We start from the raw sequence: 21050 nt of genomic DNA on the forward strand, positions 1-21050 counted from the left end.
GGGCCTCGACAGACTAACGCGGTACCGTGTACACAGAGGGGGGTGGCACCGAAATGCGAGGCGAGAAGGCGGTTTTGGGAAATGACGGCCGGATTGAGCGTATCACAGCAGAAAGGGCGGAACAGCAAAGCTGCCAAATTGTTGCAAGCGCATGAAGCGGGCCCGGCGTCCACCGCACATGGCCTGCGCGCGCCCCTTGAACCGCACCCCCCGCCTCAGCCACGGGCTCAGTCATAAACAAAGGCAGCACCGCGGGAGGGCACGCTTGCTAAATATAGAGCGAAGGTCGGACGACGGCTTTGCGTGACTGCCTTCCAAAGAGCCCAAACATTGCATGCCAGGTTCGCGGGCGAACGCCATTTTCGGCAACGGCGTACAGCACGGGAACCGGACACGAGCCGAAAATCGCCAAACGACGGCAAACACAAGTGCTACACCGGACGCCCGCAGAAATGTGATTTCAAGTCGCACCAACCGAGTTTAGCTTTTAATGAACAGACATGTATAAATGGCGCTGAAATGAAGCAGAGGCTGACGATCCACGCAAGCGATCGGAGAAAAGATGCTCCATCACTCCGATTAGGACCTATAGGAGGCGCTTTGAAAGCCACGCGCAACGACACTTGTACGACGGGCGCGCAACATTGAGAACCTTTTAGCAGACAGCAGCTCCGCATTTCTGAGGTGGCAAAAGCGCCCGTGGCTGGCACGTTGCTTCATCGAGCAGGATTTTAAGATATCCTAGGGAGACATTTTTCTGCAATGCCAGCATGAATAAACGGGAAAACCACCACAAAAGCGGCCACATTAGTGAGCGCCTTGCTGCCCGTCGCGACAGCAAATGCGTGTGATGCATCTCTGCCGTGGTAAGCTGTCGTTTTTTCACACTGAGGAATTGGTGCGTGCCCAGTGCCCGCGTACTTGAAAATGCTCAGAGCATTTAGAAATATCGAGTGGCTGGCGGCGTGCTCGTTTGTTGCGGCGTCGTGCCACGGCGATTTTCAGCCACGTAGTCTCACGAATTGTTTTGCTTGAAATTGTCGCGGCATCATCCTCGCTCATGATCACGGTCTTCACCCCACCGCTCGCGCAGCTATGCTAACAGGTGCGGGCGAGAAAGTATACGCTTTCGGCCAGAGAGGACGCCACAGCCTCGTCTCCGTCTTTCGCTTCACCTTGTAAAGTGGCGATCACTTCGGCCACGGTCACTACGGCGACCGTGAATTCACTACAGCCTATTGCGTTGTTTAGGTTGATTTGTGAAATGGACATCCCTCGTTACAGCATTGGCTAAGCTTCGTTTATCACCCTGTAGTTCTACTCTTCGCCCCGATTCATTTCTTCCTGGCGTGCAGATTGTTTACCGATCAAAGAAAAGACTTCTGGGTGAACCACTCCGAGAGATTAGATTAGATTCATCACTTCCGGGGGTTCTTTCGGACTACAGCACTAGGTTTTGGCCAATGGAGCGTTTGAGATGACGAATGCGATTTACAGTGAGACGACACGAATTGAATGCTAAGGTTATTTAAATCAAGCTTATTCTTCAACAGCATTTATGAGTTTTTCGTAAATAAAGATATACTTGTTTCCAAAACGATCTATTGCTAAGCATTGAGATTATCAACAACTTCCTTTATATAACAAGGCACCTCCAATCTCATGGCTGATCCACCATGTGCATAAGTCGCGCCAGTTTAATAAGGGTCAAACCCATCAAAGAATAACTTTGACCCTATTGGGTACACAAATCACTGCTGGACGGCTAGTTGTGTACGGCAATACGCTACGTAACTCAGTTCACCCCATTAATTGATGATCTTATCAACCCATCAAAGTACTAATTGACCTCGCATTGCATTCCTCAAAACTGCGAGGGGCAGACGATGAATAAATTAAGGACCATTGAAGCTGATATGTGGGGTTTAACGTCCCAAAACCACCTCATGATTATGAGAAACGCCGTAGTGGAGGGCTCCGGAAATTTCTACTACCTGGGGTTCTTTAACGTTCACCCAAACCTGAGCACACGGGCCTACAGCATTTCCGCCTCCATCGGAAATGCAGCCGCCGCAGCCGGGATTCGATCCCGCGACCTACGGGTCAGCAGCCGAGTACGTTAGCCACTAGACCACCGCGGCGGCGCAAGGTCCATTGAAGCGTTCGATCAGCCTTCAGCTGAATTGATATGCCTCGCATAACTTTCAACAGCTCTATGGCAGCAGGAACATCACGAAAGATCACTGCATCTGGAGAGGTGATGCCAGACAAATTCAATTGATTGATTTGTGGGGTTTAACGTCCCAAAACCACCATATGATTATGAGAGACGCCGTAGTGGAGGGCTCCGGAAATTTCGACCACCTGGGGTTCTTTAACGTGCACCCAAATCTGAGCACACGGGCCTCGACATTTCCGCCTCCATCGGAAATGCAGCCGCCGCAGCCGGGATTTGATCCCGCGACCTGCGGGTCAGCAGCCGAGTACCTTAGCCACTAGACCACCGCGGCGGGGCGCCAGACAAATTCAAGCATGAAGCGGCAGAACTATAGAAACTGCAGAGGAAGCAGGAACCAAACAAGTTTTACGTCTCACAACCGTGATCCACTTATTTCGCTGCCCAACAAAGCAGGGACGAGTCGAGAAACCAACGTCGTTCCCGCAGGACATGACGTACATTTTGGTGCAATCAACCTACGCAAAAGTTAATAATTCCGATAACTACGTGCTAGCGGGCGTTGTGAGAGCGCTTGGTTCTGCTCGGGCTCTCAACGGCTGTCTGCTTAGACGGCCGCGGGGCGGCGCGCCAGTCGGCGTGCACGGAAGGCACTAAAGGGGCCACATAAAGAGTGCTTGAAACCGAGAACAAAAAGGAAGGAGACCGTCCACTATGCAGCGTATATGCCGTTGAACACTGCACGCCCATTCAGGGCTACCGGCCAAGCTAGTACGCGACTACGCTTCGTCTCAGCACGTCAAGTTCACGTCTGAACTGACTTGGCTAATGGCACGCCGCTGCCTCGGCATTCACTTGCCAACCGTAAGTACATATAGGCGAAAGGGCCGCGGTCTGTGTAGAGCAACTGCCACCTGCTTCATTCGGTCAACTGAGCGGTGACAATGAAGTCTGCGCGATGCACGGCAGTGCGAACGCCACTCGAGGACGTCAACAAACAGTGCGTGTCAGATGGAATCGTAGCACACACACACACAAAGAAAAAGGTAAATACTCAAAGGATTCCATGACGAACAAACGGTCGTAAGTGGCTTCTCGCAAAGCTTCAGCTGACGTCAAAAGCGATCGACGAACGCGATAAATGGCGGCGATTACGCGACGAAATCGCGCTCTGCACAACGACTACACGGTTTTGAGATAATTGAGATTATTAAAAATTGTATTTCAGTCGAGTTCGTGCCTTCGCAAACGAACTCTACGTACAGAGAGAAACACTTTGCCGCAGCTTAAGTGACATTAAAATGAATTTCAAAAACTCGCGAACGTCTTCGGGGCAACTTACATGGGCAAATTACAAGGCGTGATTCATGGCATATCCATTTTATAAAAATTGGAAAAGTGTGACGTAGCTGGAAGCATAAACATTTTATGTCGATATTGAAACACGACCGCACCATGCGCAGGAAGCACTGCCCCGCCGATTTCTGCCGGCAATACCAGTGACAAGTGACGAAATTTCAGTGAAGGCACGTCACGGCTGCATCTTTGAGGAGCAGCAAATCCTCACTTGATTGATATATTGATTAATTTGTGGGGTTTAACGTCCCACAACCACGATATGATTGTGAGAGATGCCGTAGTGGAGAGCTCCGGAAATTTCGACCACCTGGGGTTCTCTAACATGCACTCAAATCTGAGCGCACGGGCCTACAGCATTTCCGCCTCCATCGGAAATGCGGCAAATCGTCACTTGCGCCATCGGGTATCAGCTTTTTGGTGTTGATCCTTCGCTCTGCGCGCAGGAAAGCCACCAAATCAACGTTTTCGTACACACCATAAAAAACAAAAACAAAGAGGTGAAGTCACTGCAGCCTCTTGCGGACAGGCGGAAGTTTACTGCGCCTGTTTATAGTTGAAAAATTAAACAATCACCACAAATCGCACGCAAATAGGCGGCATACTTGTGTATTTCAGCCTGTACACACGGCATTTATTGAAGAGGCTGTGATTAGACGTGTGATTTAAACAATGTCGCTTATGTCACTGGTGGTTCTGATCAGAAGTGAGCGCGTCCACGTTTTCTGCGCACCAGGAAATGGTCCGTTTCGATGCGGCCAATAAAATTCAATGAAGAATGCCTCAACTTGCGAGCACCTTAGCGCGATTTGTAAAAGTTAGGTATGACACCCAACAAATTTCTCGTACTAACAACTGCCTCCAGGTTAATTAAAAAGGTCATCCACTACGCGCTAGTCGCGTCTCAGGACTAAATGTTCCACCATACATCCACGAGTTAGTCATGCAGCTCAACGTCACTTTAGCTGCAGAAACGATGTCCACCCCGACGTAGAGTTCCCGCGCGAAAACGACAGAAGCCTGACCATTAAAGGACTTGTAAAAAAAAATAAGTACCCCCCCCCCACACACACACACACAAACACAAAGAAAGAAAGCACCCTGACACTGTGGCAGACATGTACGCAACCTCCCTGCTTAAGCCGATTACTTGCGTTCTGTCTAGGAAACAAATTTCCGGCGTAGGCGTTACGGCTTGCGTGTGCGAACTCGCTTCGCCGCCATACTACGTACTATCGCAGACGTCATTATAACGACGCAACCACACCGCATGCCTTTAGGTGGCGGACTTTCTCGACCCGGGGCAAGTAGAACTGCACTAAGCCCGGAGCAGACGCTGTCCAGCTGTGGTCGACAACAGTGCACGCCGGTCAGAAGCCAACAGGGTGGTCGACCCGTGTATGCTAGAACGACCGCTCCCCGCTCTGAATGCACACCAGCACGACTTTAGGCACAAACTGACGCGTTTTTCCCTCTCAAGCTTACTATACATAAGAATGGAAGCATAGTTTTCAGGGCAACTAGCAGACTTAATTTGATGACGTTAACTATCTTAGAAAGAAAAGTTTAGTTAAGGAAGGGGGGGGGGGGAACTGTACGACATCCAGGACAGTCAGTCACCACACAGTTGCGGCTCCCTGAATACATATACATACATATACATACATATATACATATACATACATACATACATATACATACATACATATATACATACATACATACATATACATACATACATATATACATACATACATACATATATACATACATACATACATATACATACATACATACATATATATATATATATATATATATATATATATATATATATATATATATATATATATGTGAGCATTACTGTCGTGCACACGATTGTTTTCGAGTATTTTTTTTTAAATCTCATCATTGTCTCACTTCTGCGCGTATGTGTATAAGACAACCCACTGAAATACACGATGGACGCATAAATGCTCTTATGAGAATAATTAAACATTTTTTTCCTTTGCATTTAGGCTATTTCTAGTATCAATATATACATTAAATGATCACTTAAACCTCACTCTGGGCCTCAGTTTGAGAACATAAGGTAGTTCTGCACTCGAAGTTTACTAGCTTACGCAAAATTTTTACTTACAATTTTTATAACAGCCCTAATATGAGCTCTGTGTTAATAAATTATGTTTATTGGCGCAAGGGCGAGTTAACTCGGCCCGCTATAAAAAGCAGGTTATGAAATCGCGGTGTCGTTTTTACTATAGACTTCTAGTTGAAAACTGGGCGCTTCCGCATATATAAACGAATTATCAGTTGAACCTCTAAGGGGAAAAAAAAAGTCGACGGCCGGAAACAATCTACAATAATTGTTTTATTTTTTTTTCCTTCTAAGTGCAACGAAACCATTTATTTCGATGCAACGAATGCTGTGAAAAAGAAAAAAAAAAAGTCAGGTGTCAAGAGCGGGAGGAGAGCGACCGTGGAACGTATAGTAAACGGGAGGCGCTGTGCCGCGCTCCCTACCGGGCTACAGAAGTTAGGCGCCTTCTAACCCACCACCTAACCTCGTCAGTGGCAGTGTACGCGGGCCAACCTTACTGTGCAACCAGAAGCGTGCTCGCGCGCGCGAGGAGGTGGTGCTGCCACCGCCGATGTCCGGGTGCAACAAAGTTCACAGCTGCTCTCTCGCGCTGAAGCGGCTGCGCGCGACAGGCTCGCCACTCAACGGAAAGTAGCACACGACGCACGCGCGCAACGATCGCGTTCAACGCTTGCACATCGGACTCTGAAATGCCAGAGAGTATACAGCGCCCTTATAATACGCACCTACACTCGTTCACGCCTGTTTTTACGATCTTGCACACACACCTCACACGTTGCACTCCTCACCAAAGCCACGAGACTGCGCTTAAAAACCTACTCGATCGGGTCGGTGAAATCCACCGTAACGTCGTATAAAACCACGATTTCATCGAGCTTGCATCAACACACATGCACGGAACAGTCAGCGTCACGTATAGCACAGAGCGGGAACCTGCGACGTGTTTACGGACGGCAGCTGGCGTCTTTCAACGAGTGCCAAGCTTGTCACTATCGAAACAAACACCACCAGAGGTAAACATACGTCCCGTCAAACGCGATACCCACGTTTCCCGCCTTGAGTTGTGAATATGTACATACACAACATCATGCTGAAATGCACGCACATTTGTTCGGCGTATGAGATAACGCCTTCGACAACGCCGCATTTTCTATGTGGAACGAGATGAGCAGATTTCGCTCCACAACATTTGGCCCAGCTAAACTGCAAGGGTACCTGAGCGCCTTAAAAAGGAAGGGTCTGAAGGCACGAGTCTACCATGGACAAAAGGAACATGTAACCAAGTTAGTGGAAGTGGCACATCTGTAATGCTACACATCTGAACACCAGACCTGGAGGGAAGCTGTAACACTCGAGCACATAGTGGTCCCGCATAGCTGCAGCGGAAGTGCTGCTGCTGCACAAGTCCACAGCTGTGCCGCCGGGTTCCCCTTCTCTGTGCCGCGCTCCGGAAAATCACTCGCTCCTAGTTTTCTCTCTCTCTCTCACAAACACACACACACGCACACGCGCACACGCGCGCACACACACACGCACACGCGCACGCGCACGCACACGCGCACGCGCACGCGCACGCGCACGCGCACGCGCACGCACACGCGCACGCGCACGCGCACGCGCACGCACACGCACACGCACACGCACACGCACACGCACGCACGCGCACGCACACACACGCGCACGCACACACACGCGCACGCACACACACGCACACGCACACGCACGCCCACGCACGCACACGCACGCACACGCGCACACACGCGCACACACACACGCACACACACGCACACGCACACGCACGCACACGCACACGCACGCACACGCACACACACCAAGTTCGGGGAGATCATGGATAGAATGAACAAAGTACACCAGACGAAGGCTCCGGCGCGTTTCTATGGCACGTTCGGTTTGAGACGCTGAATATAGACGCGCACCATATATCGCCTATAACACACAAAGTTGGGCGAGCTTCAAAAAAACAAAACGCAAATTTGGTGGACCGGGTACTGCTGGTTCCAAGCTGTGACGTGCACGATGAATTCATATTTCGCGCACCGCGTGGCGTGTTCAGACGCTCCGCGTTGACCTTGCGCGCCAGCTGCGTGGGAACGTAAGCAGTAACATTGATTAACGCGTCTTCGATGCGGCACGACTTCCATCCGGGAACGGCAGCACAAGCCAGAATAGCCAACACACGCGGCGAACATATGCTTGTCGGAAAGCTATGCCTGGCAGACGTTCTACTACACCACTGCTGAGTATTTCCAGATGTACATGGGTTTGGATATCAGGGTTTGGATATCAGAATGACGCCGAAAAATGCGGCCGTTTAGCTACACACCTGAAGCTTCATACTTGAAGGGGCACTGAAGAGCAACACTTGGTTTAGGTTGATAAATAGTTAAAAACTACATTCTGAGGACTAATGCCACAAGTTTCACTAGCACTAGTTTATTGCTAGCGGAGAAAATCAAGGTCGAAGTTTCATTTCTTAAATTTCGCGCTGAAACCTCCACGCGTGACGTCAAAAAATTGACAGTATTTTTCGTATTTTCGCGATATTGGCCAGACGAAGTTTTCGGAAACTTTGTACGGAGAAGAATGCTTTATAAATTATTTACAAAACGTTTCTGCAAGAACACCCCGGATCTGTAGCCGATGTGGCTAGTTAAGGATCAGTTACAGACACGACGTGTTTAATTAGCGAGTACAATCTTTACACAGAATTCCGTCACAAATCACATTCAAATACGCTCATGTAAGAGAGAAAAAAATGTTAGGCCTGACACCCACAGATGACAATGTACTTTATCGATTAGAAGCTACGTAGGGCTCCTCCAAATCTATGACGTCACGGTGCGGAAACCTCACGGTGGCGTCTCCACTCGCACTTTCTCTTTGCGCGTTTTCTGGCTTACCAAGCGTCATGCCGCGGTAAGAATGGTGTTCTGATTGATTTGATTGATATGTGGGGTTTAACGTCCCAAAACCACTATATGATTATGAGAGACGCCGTAGTGGAGGGCTCCGGAAATTTAGACCACCTGGGGTTCTTTAACGTGCACCCAAATCTGAGCACACGGGCCTACAAGATTTCCGCCTCCATCGGAAATGCAGCCGCCGCAGCCGGGATTTGAACCCGCGACCTGCGGGTCAGCAGCCGAGTACCTTAGCCACTAGACCACCGCGGCGGGGCAAGAATGGTGTTCTCAGGAATGAAATTGTACTTTACTAAAACACTAAACTCGCTTTGCTTTTTAGAGTCCCTTTCAGATATCAACCTTACGACTGGAAGGTAAGACCAGCAAGCAGCCCTGCGCCTGAATTTAAATCACCAATTTACATAAAATGCGCCGCGTCACGACCATTCGGCGTGTGTTACGGGGCAAATGCTGGGAGGATTTGGGGAGAGCGTGATGAATGAAGCCAGTAATGCAAAGCTACAGTGAGGCCAGCACGTCACATGCCAAATTTTCGTGTCTCCCACATATACAACTGACGGATCCGCAACTATAGCGCATCTGGCTGGTGACCAAGCAGGGGCAAGCGACAATTATACAAGAGGTTCACATAAAATCAATATCCCTAAATACGAACAACGCGCCTTGCGGCTTGTTTTATTCACATACCCTAAAGACCAAGCAGGCATTACGTAAGTGGGGGGGGGGGGGGGGGGCTAACATTGATTGGGGCAAATAGACAGCACTAAATACAATAAAAATACAAGGAGTAAGAACAAAAACATTCAAAGGTTAAACAATGGATAAAGAATATCAATCATAAGAAAAGCAACCACAATTCAAACATTTAACAAATATTTTCATCGGAGGGGGAACCAGTCTTGATAACAATCAGCTTACAGCTTTAGCAATGACTTCACGTGATTTACAAACGATTCATGATCGAAAATGTGAGATGTCAGTAGGCAGAAAGTTCCATGCACGAATGAGAAGTGGCGAGTGATTGAACAGTTAGTGCGAGCGAAAATGGGTTCAATTTTATACTGGTGATCTAGTCATGAAGATATATGACGAGCTGGCCTGATATTGATACTTGGGCAACAATCCCGTTGAATTCAACTTAAAGAGCGCAGTAAAAACTTTATATAGCCGGAGAACTACCCGAAGCAAGGTTTTAGTTCTGTTATCTAAGTATTCAATACGCCCACGCGGCTGGGTGGACGCTGTGAAACTTTAAATTTGAGTATAAGTACGCTCGCGCGGCAGAAAGGTATTTACATCCGGGTTGGAGCTGTTAACAGGCACAGAACAAAAATAGCGTTGATAATGATATGTGGGGTTTAACGTCCCGAAACCACCATATGATGAGAGACGCCGTAGTGGAGGGCTCCGGGAATTTCGACCACCTGGAGTTCTTTAACGTGCACGCAAACCAGGGCACACGGGCCCACATTTCCGTCTCCATCGGAAATGCAGCCAGGATTCAATCTTGCGGCCTGCGGGTCAGTAGCCGAGTACCTTAGCCACTAGACCACCACGGCGGGGCATAAAAATTTAATTAACCAAAATGCATGTTCAAACAATAGTTATTAGAAGCTCAAGATTTTATCCATTAGTGCAGTCACGTAAGATGTATCCTCAATGCAGGCAATGGAAAGCAGGGGGAGGCTTACCTCGTCGGCACTGGTCTTTGACAGGAAAAAAAAATAAAAATCTGTGCAGCAGAAAGGAATGAAAGCTAGATACGAATGATCAAGACAAGTACGAAAGTTCCGAGATTGGTTCCTTGTTAAGCGAATTATTTTAGTAAAAGATTTTCTGAAAAAATGCAGTAGAAAAACGTTTTTTTTTTAAAGATCCAATGCAAGATTCCAAGGTGTGATTCAATTGAGCGCTACGAGTGGGGAAATCACCTGAATTCACGAAGCACGCTAACCACGTTTGAACTGACTGAATAGCATTTTTTTTTCCTACCAGGGTGTCAAACAGATGAAGAATAGTCTAGTTTAGATCTAATTGGTGTTTTATAGAGTGGTAATTTTAAATGACGGGGGCTCCAAGAATTTCCGCGTATTTATAGACGAAGGATATGTGCGCATTGCGACGTATTCAATTTGCGCATGCCAACAATTTGACGTATTCAATGCAAACAAGAGAGCCGAAAGACGGGGGTGAGTCAGAGCTACGCAAGACTGACATGATCTTGCGTTTGGTGGGATTTAAAAACGGCTATTGTGAGCACCACTGATGAGTTACTTCGCTGATAAGTTACATCAGCTACGCTGACGAGTTACTTGGCGATATGAAAAAATTGGCGGCTAACGGGTTAATTGAACTATCAATTACAGTGAGTCAATAATATGAAATATAGATGGCAATGGGACAAAGCCTATATATAGAGGAATGTGGCCACGTCACAACGTGGGTATGCAGCGTCATTAGCAGTCGCTTCGAAAAAGCTCATACCCGTTAAACCGACGAACGAACATGCAGTATAGCTAGCGCTGTGAATAGAGCCAGAGAAATCGGAGTTGCGTATGCGTTACGCAGCAGCAGACAAAAGTTCCGCGGGATATATTTACAAGTGTATACGAACGGCAAACGCAGGACAAATTGCCAGAACAGAACGTCGTTGGCTGTCATAATACGGAAAGCAGAAGTCGTAGATGGGTCTTATGAACATATACCAGCAGCTATTCCACGGCAAAAGCGAGACGAATCGCTAAGATCTGCCGAAGCCGAAACCTTCGTGCATGACAGTGAAATGCGTATGAGGCAATCGCTTTCGGCATGCACTTGATTGATATGTGGGGTTTAACGTCCCAAAACCACTATGATTATGAGAGACGCCGTAGTGGAGGGCTCCGGAAATTTAGACCACCTGGGGTTCTTTAACGTGCACCCAAATCTGAGCACATGGGCCTACAACATTTCCGCCTCCATCGGAAATGCAGCCGCCGCAGCCGGGATTCGAACCCGCGCCCTGCGGGTCAGCAGCCGAGTACCTTAGCCACTAGACCACCGCGGCGGGGCTTTCGGCATGCACTCCTGAGCAAGTTGCAGCATCTTGACACGCAACTTATTATACGCAAGAGATCGAAGTAGACAACGGCCCCCACTCCTGTTATCGAACTGCATTCCATTTGGGTATAAGGCTGAGGTAATTGTGTCATGGGCGCGGCTTCGTGCCGTCATCTTCCAGATTGACAAATTCTGCTTAAAATTATTTCAGAGCCTACACCCAACTTATTTATAGATCTTGAAAACACGTGCCTGGCTTCTTGCTTATACCCGCCAACGTTAATGCATCGTCACTGCTATACACTACATCATGAGCCCCACTGGGGCGTTCGCTTTCGCCGTGCCTGAACAGCTAGCCTGCTCTGGCATAGTGTCCTGAAGTGATCCTCGCAATTCTTGTTCTAGGAAGTATAAAAATGGTACCGAGAAATAAAAGAACTCAAGTCACGGGTACCAAACCGTATCCATGGTATTTCCCCCCAACATACCAGCTTCGATTCTTATTCCACCCCAATCATAATGAACCCCGCAAATCTGGGCTCAGATGGATTCGCAGAGACCGCGGTGGAACACAAAATCCCCCGTTTCGCAACGGATCAAGCGGCAACTGCGGCACTCGAGAGAAGTATCGATTGACCGTTCTTCTCCCATCGACAAGCCCCGATAAGGACAGACGGTGGCTGACTGGGAGCGGCGACGCCACCGAGTCGCACAAGTCGCAGCACAAGACTGGGCGGCCCTCGCAGAAGACTATCAGCCGCTCTTTGAGTGTTTTGAACATTGAGGAACACAGAGGCCGTCTATTTCAAGCTCCTCCCCAGCTCGAGTCCAAACAAAGGAAAGATAAGGGAGAGCGCGTTCACCACAGCGGCATGCCAAAGTCTCCGCGGCTAGTCGCGTACTCGACAGGCACGCCTGCTGTTTAGCGGCCGAGATTAGACAGTAACCATGTGCCGACACGTTAATGGAACGCCGGCAAAGGTCGACAACTAAGTGCTGCCGGCTCGCCGCTAACTGCGCCATCTGCGACACAGCGTGGGGCGGATAACGCGCATATGGTACGCGCGTCCGGTGAGACCTTGAGATGTTTCTCAGCGATTACGACCACTGAAACCGCTGTATCAGCCATCGAGTACACAAACAGCGGTACACACTTGCTCCACGCAATTGGAGGGGGCGTGTACCACGCGGCAGATTCTCCGGAATACAATGCGCGTCCGACACGCGTCGAGCAGAATAGGCTCGGCCGACTCGCCTAATCCTGCATGACAGACAGACGAGCCGTTCAGCGTCGACTGACGCCCTTTAAGAGCTTTGCAAGCACCGTACACTGCGGCCGTACGGAGTCGCTCCGAGCGGCGAGTGAGCACTTAGGAAGGGGGCTGTACCCCTTCGATCGCCCCAGTATCGACCTGCAGGGTTGTGCAAACCAGCGGACGCCAATAGCAGCCTGTTGACGCCGCCGGTCACTCGATCAGACGCGACACGGGCCGGGAGCAGCCGGGCGCGGCGACGCGAAATTATTCTGCGACGCTCAGCAGAGACGGTCGCACGGCCTGATAACAAGCACGCATTACGCCGAAGCACGTCAGCTAAACGTAACATGTCCAACACAAGCCAGTTCCAAGTCAACCTTCGGCATCCGCTGGCGACACTTAGTCAATTGGAGAGCATCAGACCCGCCAGCATTTCAACGCTTGTCGACGGGAACCGACGGGCCGAACAATGCTATCTGTACCCGAGAGGTACTAGCGCGGGCTACCTAAAGCAGATGCAACGCATTCAACGGTAAATTATTACGTGCTAAGGAGTAAGTTAGAATGTGGAGAAGCTACAGGCAGATTATGTGCGGACACAAGTCAGCATCTTCGCTGATGCAGCAAGGATAGAGATATGTGGGGTTTAACGTCCCAAAACCACCATATGATTATGAGAGATGCCGTATAGTGGAGGGCTCCGGAAATTTCAACCACCTGGGGTTCTTTAACGTGCACCCAAATCTGAGCACACGGGCCTACAACATTTCCGCCTCCATCGGAAATGCAGCCGCCGCAGCCGCAGCAAAGATACATTGAGATTCAAGGAAGGGTGCTTGGACGAGCGACTGACGTGATACGGTGGCGTGCTAAGAAAAAAAAATGAAACTTGTTAACAAATTTATCGGGTCCACTGGAAGCGCACGATCGTTGCTACGTCGTGCTTGATGCTCTACCGCCGTTTTTTTTTTTTTTTCAAAATAAAAAGGAGAGAACTTAATTTCTGGGTCACAGGAACGCTTACAATGCCTGTAGCCTCGGTATCATCGGTAACAGCTGAGCACGACTCGTGGCGTATATGCTTTTAGATTTCGCAGACATTCGGCCTTCGGCCACAATTGTTCCTTTATAGTAGTCTCATGAAATCACGCGGCTGTATCCAGCCGCTATAGCATCAAATAATGTTGACGCTGATACGATGAATTGTTGGATCCTTGCACTATTATACGCTGGTCTGCCCAAGTCGTAGCTTGATGCACAAAACCTCGTATAAACTTCTGCGAACCTCTTACAAAAGTAAACAGCACAAGGAAAGAAGTTCAGCCTAGTTGGCAAGACTTCTGGGCAATATTCAGCGCGAAGCGACAAGCCGGGCTATATATTCCACTGTATATATATTCGTCCTTCGATATAAATTAGCCATTTCGTTGAAAGTGTGTACTCGCAAGTGTGTACCCCCTTCTAGCCCGCGTGCCACATTGAGTTAAACATTGCCTAATGTCCTACTGATATTTGTACATTTGAGACGGGGAGGAACGGGCCGACCTCGCCAATGACTAATAAAAGTCACGTTGCGCAACAACCATCGCCTTATCGCGAGAATTAACAAATCGGATGAGTAGACGGTGAACAAAAAAAAAATCACTTTTACAGAGAAAAAAAAAAGATTGCTCAGAGGAAGAAGCTCGGACGGATATTCCATGATGGCGGCGAAACGATCTGTCCGCAGCTCGCCGCAGAGAATGACTCATCGGGAGAGATGACCCAACCAGACCGCAATACATGTGCCTGGCCGTTATTACCGACTGACGGTCACTCGCGTGGCTCTTTGTTGGGTTCATGGAAGCACACTCATTGGCGCTGTGCTGAATAGTGTAACGCCCCGCGTTACTCATGCAAGGGCAGCTAATGTCATGGAGAAATTTTGGAACATTAAAAAAAAAACGGGCTACTAGAAACTTCACCTGCCATGTGTGCGGCACCGTCGTATTGCATACTTATTGCTTTCCCCGTTGCCGTCAGAGGCTAAAGACAGTCCGCAATATCACTCGTGAAAGTGACATACGTACAGCGCGTTCCTAAGATGAACGAAATGAGATAATCGGGTTCACGTTTATCAAGCTTGTTGTGGGAATGTGCTTCATCTGCAAAATAAAGTACCTTTTTAATTTATGACTGAGGCCGAAACTAAAAGCGTAGTTTCCTTTTCCCTGTAGATTTTGAATACAGATTCCCCGAAACTGCAACAAGTTTGCTCTGAGTCAACATTCCTAAATATTGAATTTTTGCAATTAAATCATGTTCTTCTGTCATTTTAGATTTATGAAAATACGTTTCTTGCATGGGGATTACTGCGTTTTTCTATATATTTCTAGACGGTACCTCTGACGGTACTATGAATTCTGGTACATTTCCTCCAGTCAATGAATACTATGAATTCGCTTTAAAACACGTGTAACCGGAAAACTGTCGCAGACACGCGCATTATACTGTAATACTCGTCTTGAAGTACGTAGGCCCAATTTCTCGTTACTGAAATATACTGAATGTTGCCGAAAATGAAGGAGCGAGAAGCGACCCCAGTCAAGTAGCACGCTTCTTTGGACATTGCGTAGCCCCCTTCCTCCTCCAAAAAAGCCCGTACGTAGGCTCACCGTACAAACCAGGCTGCGACATTTTCTTTTCGTTCAAGACGTTTAGTACAGAAAGATGCACAGAAAACGAATTTTTTTCCCGCGCATATGCGGTTCAGCTTGGTTTGCGAAGTGAGTAAGCAGCTAGCCGAATCGGAACTTCGAATTTGCTCCTAGTTTAGGCATACTCAAGAGCGGTGAATTATTCAGCGAAAATACACGCGAGTCCACGCACAGATAACAAGCACCTAGCGGGAACAGCAGCTCCCAGGCCCGAACACCACCTGTAGCTAACTTTACCCCCCCCCCCTCTTACTTTTCGCCAACACCAGAATGTGGTGGCAGAATGCGAAAATACGAAACAAACGCGACCGAAAGCAGCGTACCAATCCAATAGAACTGTTCGCGCCGCAATGACGGCGAGGCTACAAGTTACAATTGTACTGCACAGCAGACGGCCCTTATCGTGTGGACAGCAATATACGAAAGTCTGCCCGTCACGCGCACTCGATAACAAGCTCCCCAGGGAGGGATTGAGAAGAAAAAAACTGATTCACAAAAGAATGGCGCACCGATAAAGGCCGCCCACCAAAAGTGCGTGCTATTAGTGAAATTCCCAGCGTACGAGAAAAAAAAAATAAAAGCCAGCACATTCATTTCGCTTGGGGATTGGGTTCGGAATCGTGAAAACCTAGACTATGCACTCAGCTCGAAAGCGAGCTTTATACTTAAGATGAAAAAAAAAAAGGAAATACGCGCGCCCCTGTAGAGAAGGAAAAAAAAAATGCGCGGGAGCGGAGGGGTGAAGAAGCGAATAACCTTATGCATTCGACACGGGACTCCCGTCTGCCGGGCCCCATTGGAGGCAAGATGGACGGCTGCACATCGTTGTGCCTTTGTGTGGAGAAAAAAAAAAGGGGGGGGGGGGCACGTCACAGCAACGGTGTCGGAGAGCTGTGCACGGCAATAGGGTTGCCAAACAGTTCCACGATAATCCAAATCAATACCTCCCAGATTCATTCGGATTTGCAAACATTGTCGAGCCGATCAGCTCTGGAGACGTCAAGCAGCCTCGCACCTCGTTAAGGAAAACCGACGAGTGCGAACGGGCGTTTTCAAAGTAAAACGCATGAACTATAAACTGTGGCTCGACGTAGCTGACCTTGTATGGAGGCCACTTGACACAGAACCAATCATAAAGATTCTTGAACAAAATCCACACGTTGCTATAAGGTCAGCCAGCTGGAAACGAGGCAGGAAGGGCGGGACACTCGGTTATTGCGATATCAACAAGAGAGCTTCCTTCGTGTAGGCGTCCTTGCTTTTTCAAGTATATACCTCAACTTCCCTCCCAGAATCTACTCAAGAGCCTCATCACGGTTCATCTGAAAGTTCAAGTCCACGTGCTGTGGCCGAACAATGAAGAACCCAAAGCCCCCAACTCAACTCCGCCCGGCGGCGAACTATTTCGGCGTGTTAATCAAACAGAGCAATAACCTTTACTGACCTTTGGAATTGCATTTTTGCTGAGCTACAACGGCGATCACCTGCGTCCGCAAGTGGCATGAAAAAGCATTCAAGGTTCTGCTAGCAGTGCGGAGAGCGTGTATTCTGGCAAAGCTTCGCAGCTGCGTTGTATAGCCATTGAAGCCGTCGAATTCGCTAAACGCCTAACCGACCCGAGACACGCCCAAAAGACGCTTCTTTATGCCAGAGTATGGCGTCATTTCAAGCTAACTAACGAGTCGACTATATGCACGTAAATAATTCGCTAATTATGACAAAACATAAGTGCGTGGTTGCTGCTTCACCAGCACAGCTACAGCCGTGTACAACAGGCGAACTGCGCAACGCCATTCTGATGATTCAACCGTGGTTACGCCTCAAGGAGAGTAGAGGCAACATCTTGGCGGGCAAGAAGGGCGTTTACCCAATCACCAATTTCCACGGGAAAGAAGTGTTAAATGAAGCGATGGAGCACTAGCAAGGGGCAATGCTCTTTGAGAAAGAGCAGGTAAGCTGAAGTCCATCTACGAAAAAAAAATTTTGAAAAAACTTCAGCCCAGTTTTAAACGAACCTCAAGTTTGAAGGGTTATGTCATGTTTAGTGGGTTGTGCACGACAGCGACTTCATCAAAGGTCAAATTATGCGCAAATACGGCGGGACCGTGTGCACTAGTTTTGAGGGTTTGCGCAATATCCCCTCGCACTGTCCGCAACAAAGTCGCTGCGATACGCGGCAAGTCAAGCTATTGTACTACAAGATAGATTTTTTCTCTGCTCGACCGAGCACCGAACATGCCTGGAAGATGGCAAAACCGGACGCGGAGCATACGAAGGCGCATACACTGACACGCATCCTCTGAGCCGTTCACCGCAGCGTATCGTAGTGACTCGACAACGCCTTCGGCATGGCTGGCGGCTGAGTCATGCCGCGGAAACTAACCTCGCTTTTTCCACAAAAACCAAGCAAGCATTACGTAACAAAAGACAAGTTCTCTCCTGTCATTGCCAGTCCTTCTCGCTACTGGCGGGAGGAGAGGAGCGAAAGGAGATTCGAACCCCCTACAATCAACTCTGCCCTCCTCCCTCTCTAAGCTTATTTACACCATTTCAGGCATATTACACAGGCACGCACGAAGAGACGAAATTACCTCAACCCTGGCTACGCCCTCCCTTGACTTTCAAGTCAACCATAGTGTATGCTATTTCGCGTACGAAAGCGCGCACGCGGCTTTAAGGTCAACTGACCCTCTCAAAATACCAATGCATATTTTAAAGTCCCATTAAAATTAACCGCGAAGGTACACAACTGAGCATAAATGTGCTGCACAGATTGCCACCAAGAAGTTCGGGCAGCTGATTACCGGACTACCAGCGCTGAAAAAAAAAAAAAAACGCATCTTTTAAAATGAAAAAAATGTTGACTCGGTGTCACTGCTCCGCCCTAAATACTTTCAACCAGAAAGTAATGCATGGAACATCTTTTTCCTACCATCTCACTCGTTTGGCCGAAAACGAGCGGGAAGGAGCATTAAAATATGAAGGAGAGGGAGGGGCTGCAGGAGTGGCGTCCTACGTATGATTTGACACAACACGGCCGCTCTCCTTCCCCTGCCAAGTAAAATTGAAGTTCTCCACCATTACAGTAAGCCACTATACAGCTATGAGTAATTTGCAGCAACCATATTAGTTCTGGAGGATGTAAACAGGTGTCAGACAAAGAATATGATGCAACAAACAACCAGAATAGGGTAATAAATTTGTTTTTCTAGCATGGCTGAAGTACATAAATACTGCGGCGAAGCGTCGTACAGCTGTTGCTCTAAAAACAAAAGTACCAAGAAACGCCGCCGCCGCCTCTCGCCCTCAGAACCGCAGAGCAGTTTCCAGCGCGCTACACTAATCATCCGCGCGGGCGTACTTTTCACCATTTGGTGATTTTAAAATTGGCGGAAACTTGCGAAAACTGAAAATAAGTACTGAACAAGTACTCCTCGAGAAATACGAATTAGTTCGAACTTTTACCAGATTGTTGCACGCACAGCTGCCAAACTAAAGGGAGCGAGAAAAAAAAAAAAAAAACGCGCTCGCATCTCGCTCCCTGTCGGGCCAAAAACTGATGCAGGAAGGCGGGAGCGCGATCCCACTTGACGGGGGTGTTGGCTCCAACCAGAGGAACTGTCACAACCACAAAGCGGGCTTGTGAGGGGCCCGGTTAGGCTGTGGCAGCACCTCGTCTGGTAGCCTGTCCGCAGCGGCGGCCAATCTTGAACAGACACCGCCCATTCCGAAATTCGGCAGTTCCGACAAACCCGCGTGAACGCGCCGAAAGAAAGAGAGCTCGACGCGAGCATGCTTACCAGGCCTTGACTCGAATGAGCAGTTCTCCTTCGGCCACGGCGGGTTCGGGCTTCTTGAGAACTTTGACAGTCTTGAGACCGCCGAAGCCGGTGAGGACGATGGCCCGCATTTCTTTGGCCGGTGGAGCGGCGGCCGCCTCCTCCGCCGGTGCGGCCGCCGGCTTTGGTTCCTCCGTCTTTGTCGCTTCGGTCTCGGACATGACGAGTTATTACTCTTTTCTCAGCTAAAGGCCTACGCGCAAAACTGGAGCGGTGCTGCGGATCACCGAGACGTGCCGAGCCTGGCGAACAGTGACTCAACTGGTGGCAGTTGGCGGCAGCGTTTGACAGCTAGAAGAAAAGCAGCGCGCATCGCGGGCGGCGTGAGAAGGCTTGCGCGGACGCACACTCTCGCGACGAAAGTAGTCCGCGGGCGGCGGCTGTGAGCAGTGTGGCGAAGCCCGCCCACTGCGACGGCCGTGTTTTGTGTGGCGGCTCTCCGCGAATAAAGTAAACATTTTTGCCACCGCCGCCACTCGAACATCTTCGCTTCACGACAAAGTAACCCGGTTCTTTGACATTGTCCTCCATTGTGCCAGTGAGCGACGAGGTGTCTCTACTGCTTGCGAGCGAGCATCTCGCTCGAGGAAACTGGCGTGCGAAGAATCTCGGGTGACGTGTATATAGAGCCATCGATCTGATGATCTACAAGTCTTACCAGAGACGCGTTGCTAGATGTGTAGGAGCTACTTTGGCAGTTGTTTCGCGTCACCATATGATACTTCGGCAGACGTTAGAACTGGTTTTCAGTCTATCTTATTTTGCCTCTGCAAGCATTTCTAAGAACTGTCACACTAAATCAAGCCATAACGAAATCTAGGAAAAAGAAAAGAGATCCTCGAACACTGGGTCTCACTAGCGTTTCGAAAAGTGCTCTTGTCTCCATCAAGGCAGCAACTCTTTCAGTTGTTGTTTTGAACAAAAGTCGAAACGTTGGCCCTATAGGGACAACCCTTGTTCTGGGATTTCTCCTCTCGACAATACTCCAGCTTCCCCTTTACTTCTGAGTTTTGAGAACTAGGGAAATAAGACAAATACGGTGTCAAATGTACTCACCCCGCCTCTGCATTTCCTTTTTTTTTTTTCGCTCACTCTGCAGGTAATCCCGCTGACGGGTCAAATCCCTGGTGATGCTCCATTTCGTTCACTTCTACTCTATTTACATTACATACCTTGAATCTGAGGTTTTACCGTGATCATATGGTCACCGGTAATTGATTATCAACTCAAGCTCATTAGCAGCACCACTTCCGGGTCCTTTAATCTTCTTATGTTTGTACTTCAAGTAAGATCAGTAAACTAGCCGAAGATTTCGGCGTGTACGTTTCCCTTCAGACATTCTTCATAAAAAACTTGAGCATGACGCGGTGAGGGCTTGAAAGGTAGCATTCTAGGCAACATGCAGTGGCTTAGTGATACAATTCGGTAATTACCATATAATATCAATATTAACTACTAATTGTGTCGAATGATGATGTTAAAAGATAGCGCAATCAAAAGTCAGCTAAAGTATACATTTATTACAGAATGATGAATCTGTTCCTCAGCGACGTATGCGTGCGCCAAGGTCGTCAAAATGACATTCGCTCTACAAGCTGCGCTTTTTTTTTTTTCTCTCGCAACATATCGAAATACGCACATA

General features: G+C 48.6%; 1 protein-coding gene across 2 annotated transcripts in view; it reads right to left on the reverse strand.

The window, feature by feature from the left end:
• The window catches only part of LOC119176526 (synaptic vesicle membrane protein VAT-1 homolog-like), a 71089-nt gene extending 51381 nt beyond the window's left edge, over positions 1–19708 (reverse strand). For both annotated transcript variants that reach the window (XM_037427864.2, XM_037427863.2), the window contains exon 1: positions 19370–19708. In XM_037427864.2, coding sequence (XP_037283761.1) covers positions 19370–19569 — 200 coding nt within the window. In that variant the 5' untranslated portion in view covers positions 19570–19708. The remainder of the gene's footprint in view (positions 1–19369) is intronic.
• Between the last annotated feature and the right edge of the window lie 1342 nt (positions 19709–21050).

Source organism: Rhipicephalus microplus, chromosome X (assembly GCF_043290135.1).
Source record: "Rhipicephalus microplus isolate Deutch F79 chromosome X, USDA_Rmic, whole genome shotgun sequence".
Classification (NCBI taxonomy): Eukaryota; Metazoa; Arthropoda; class Arachnida; order Ixodida; family Ixodidae; genus Rhipicephalus; species Rhipicephalus microplus.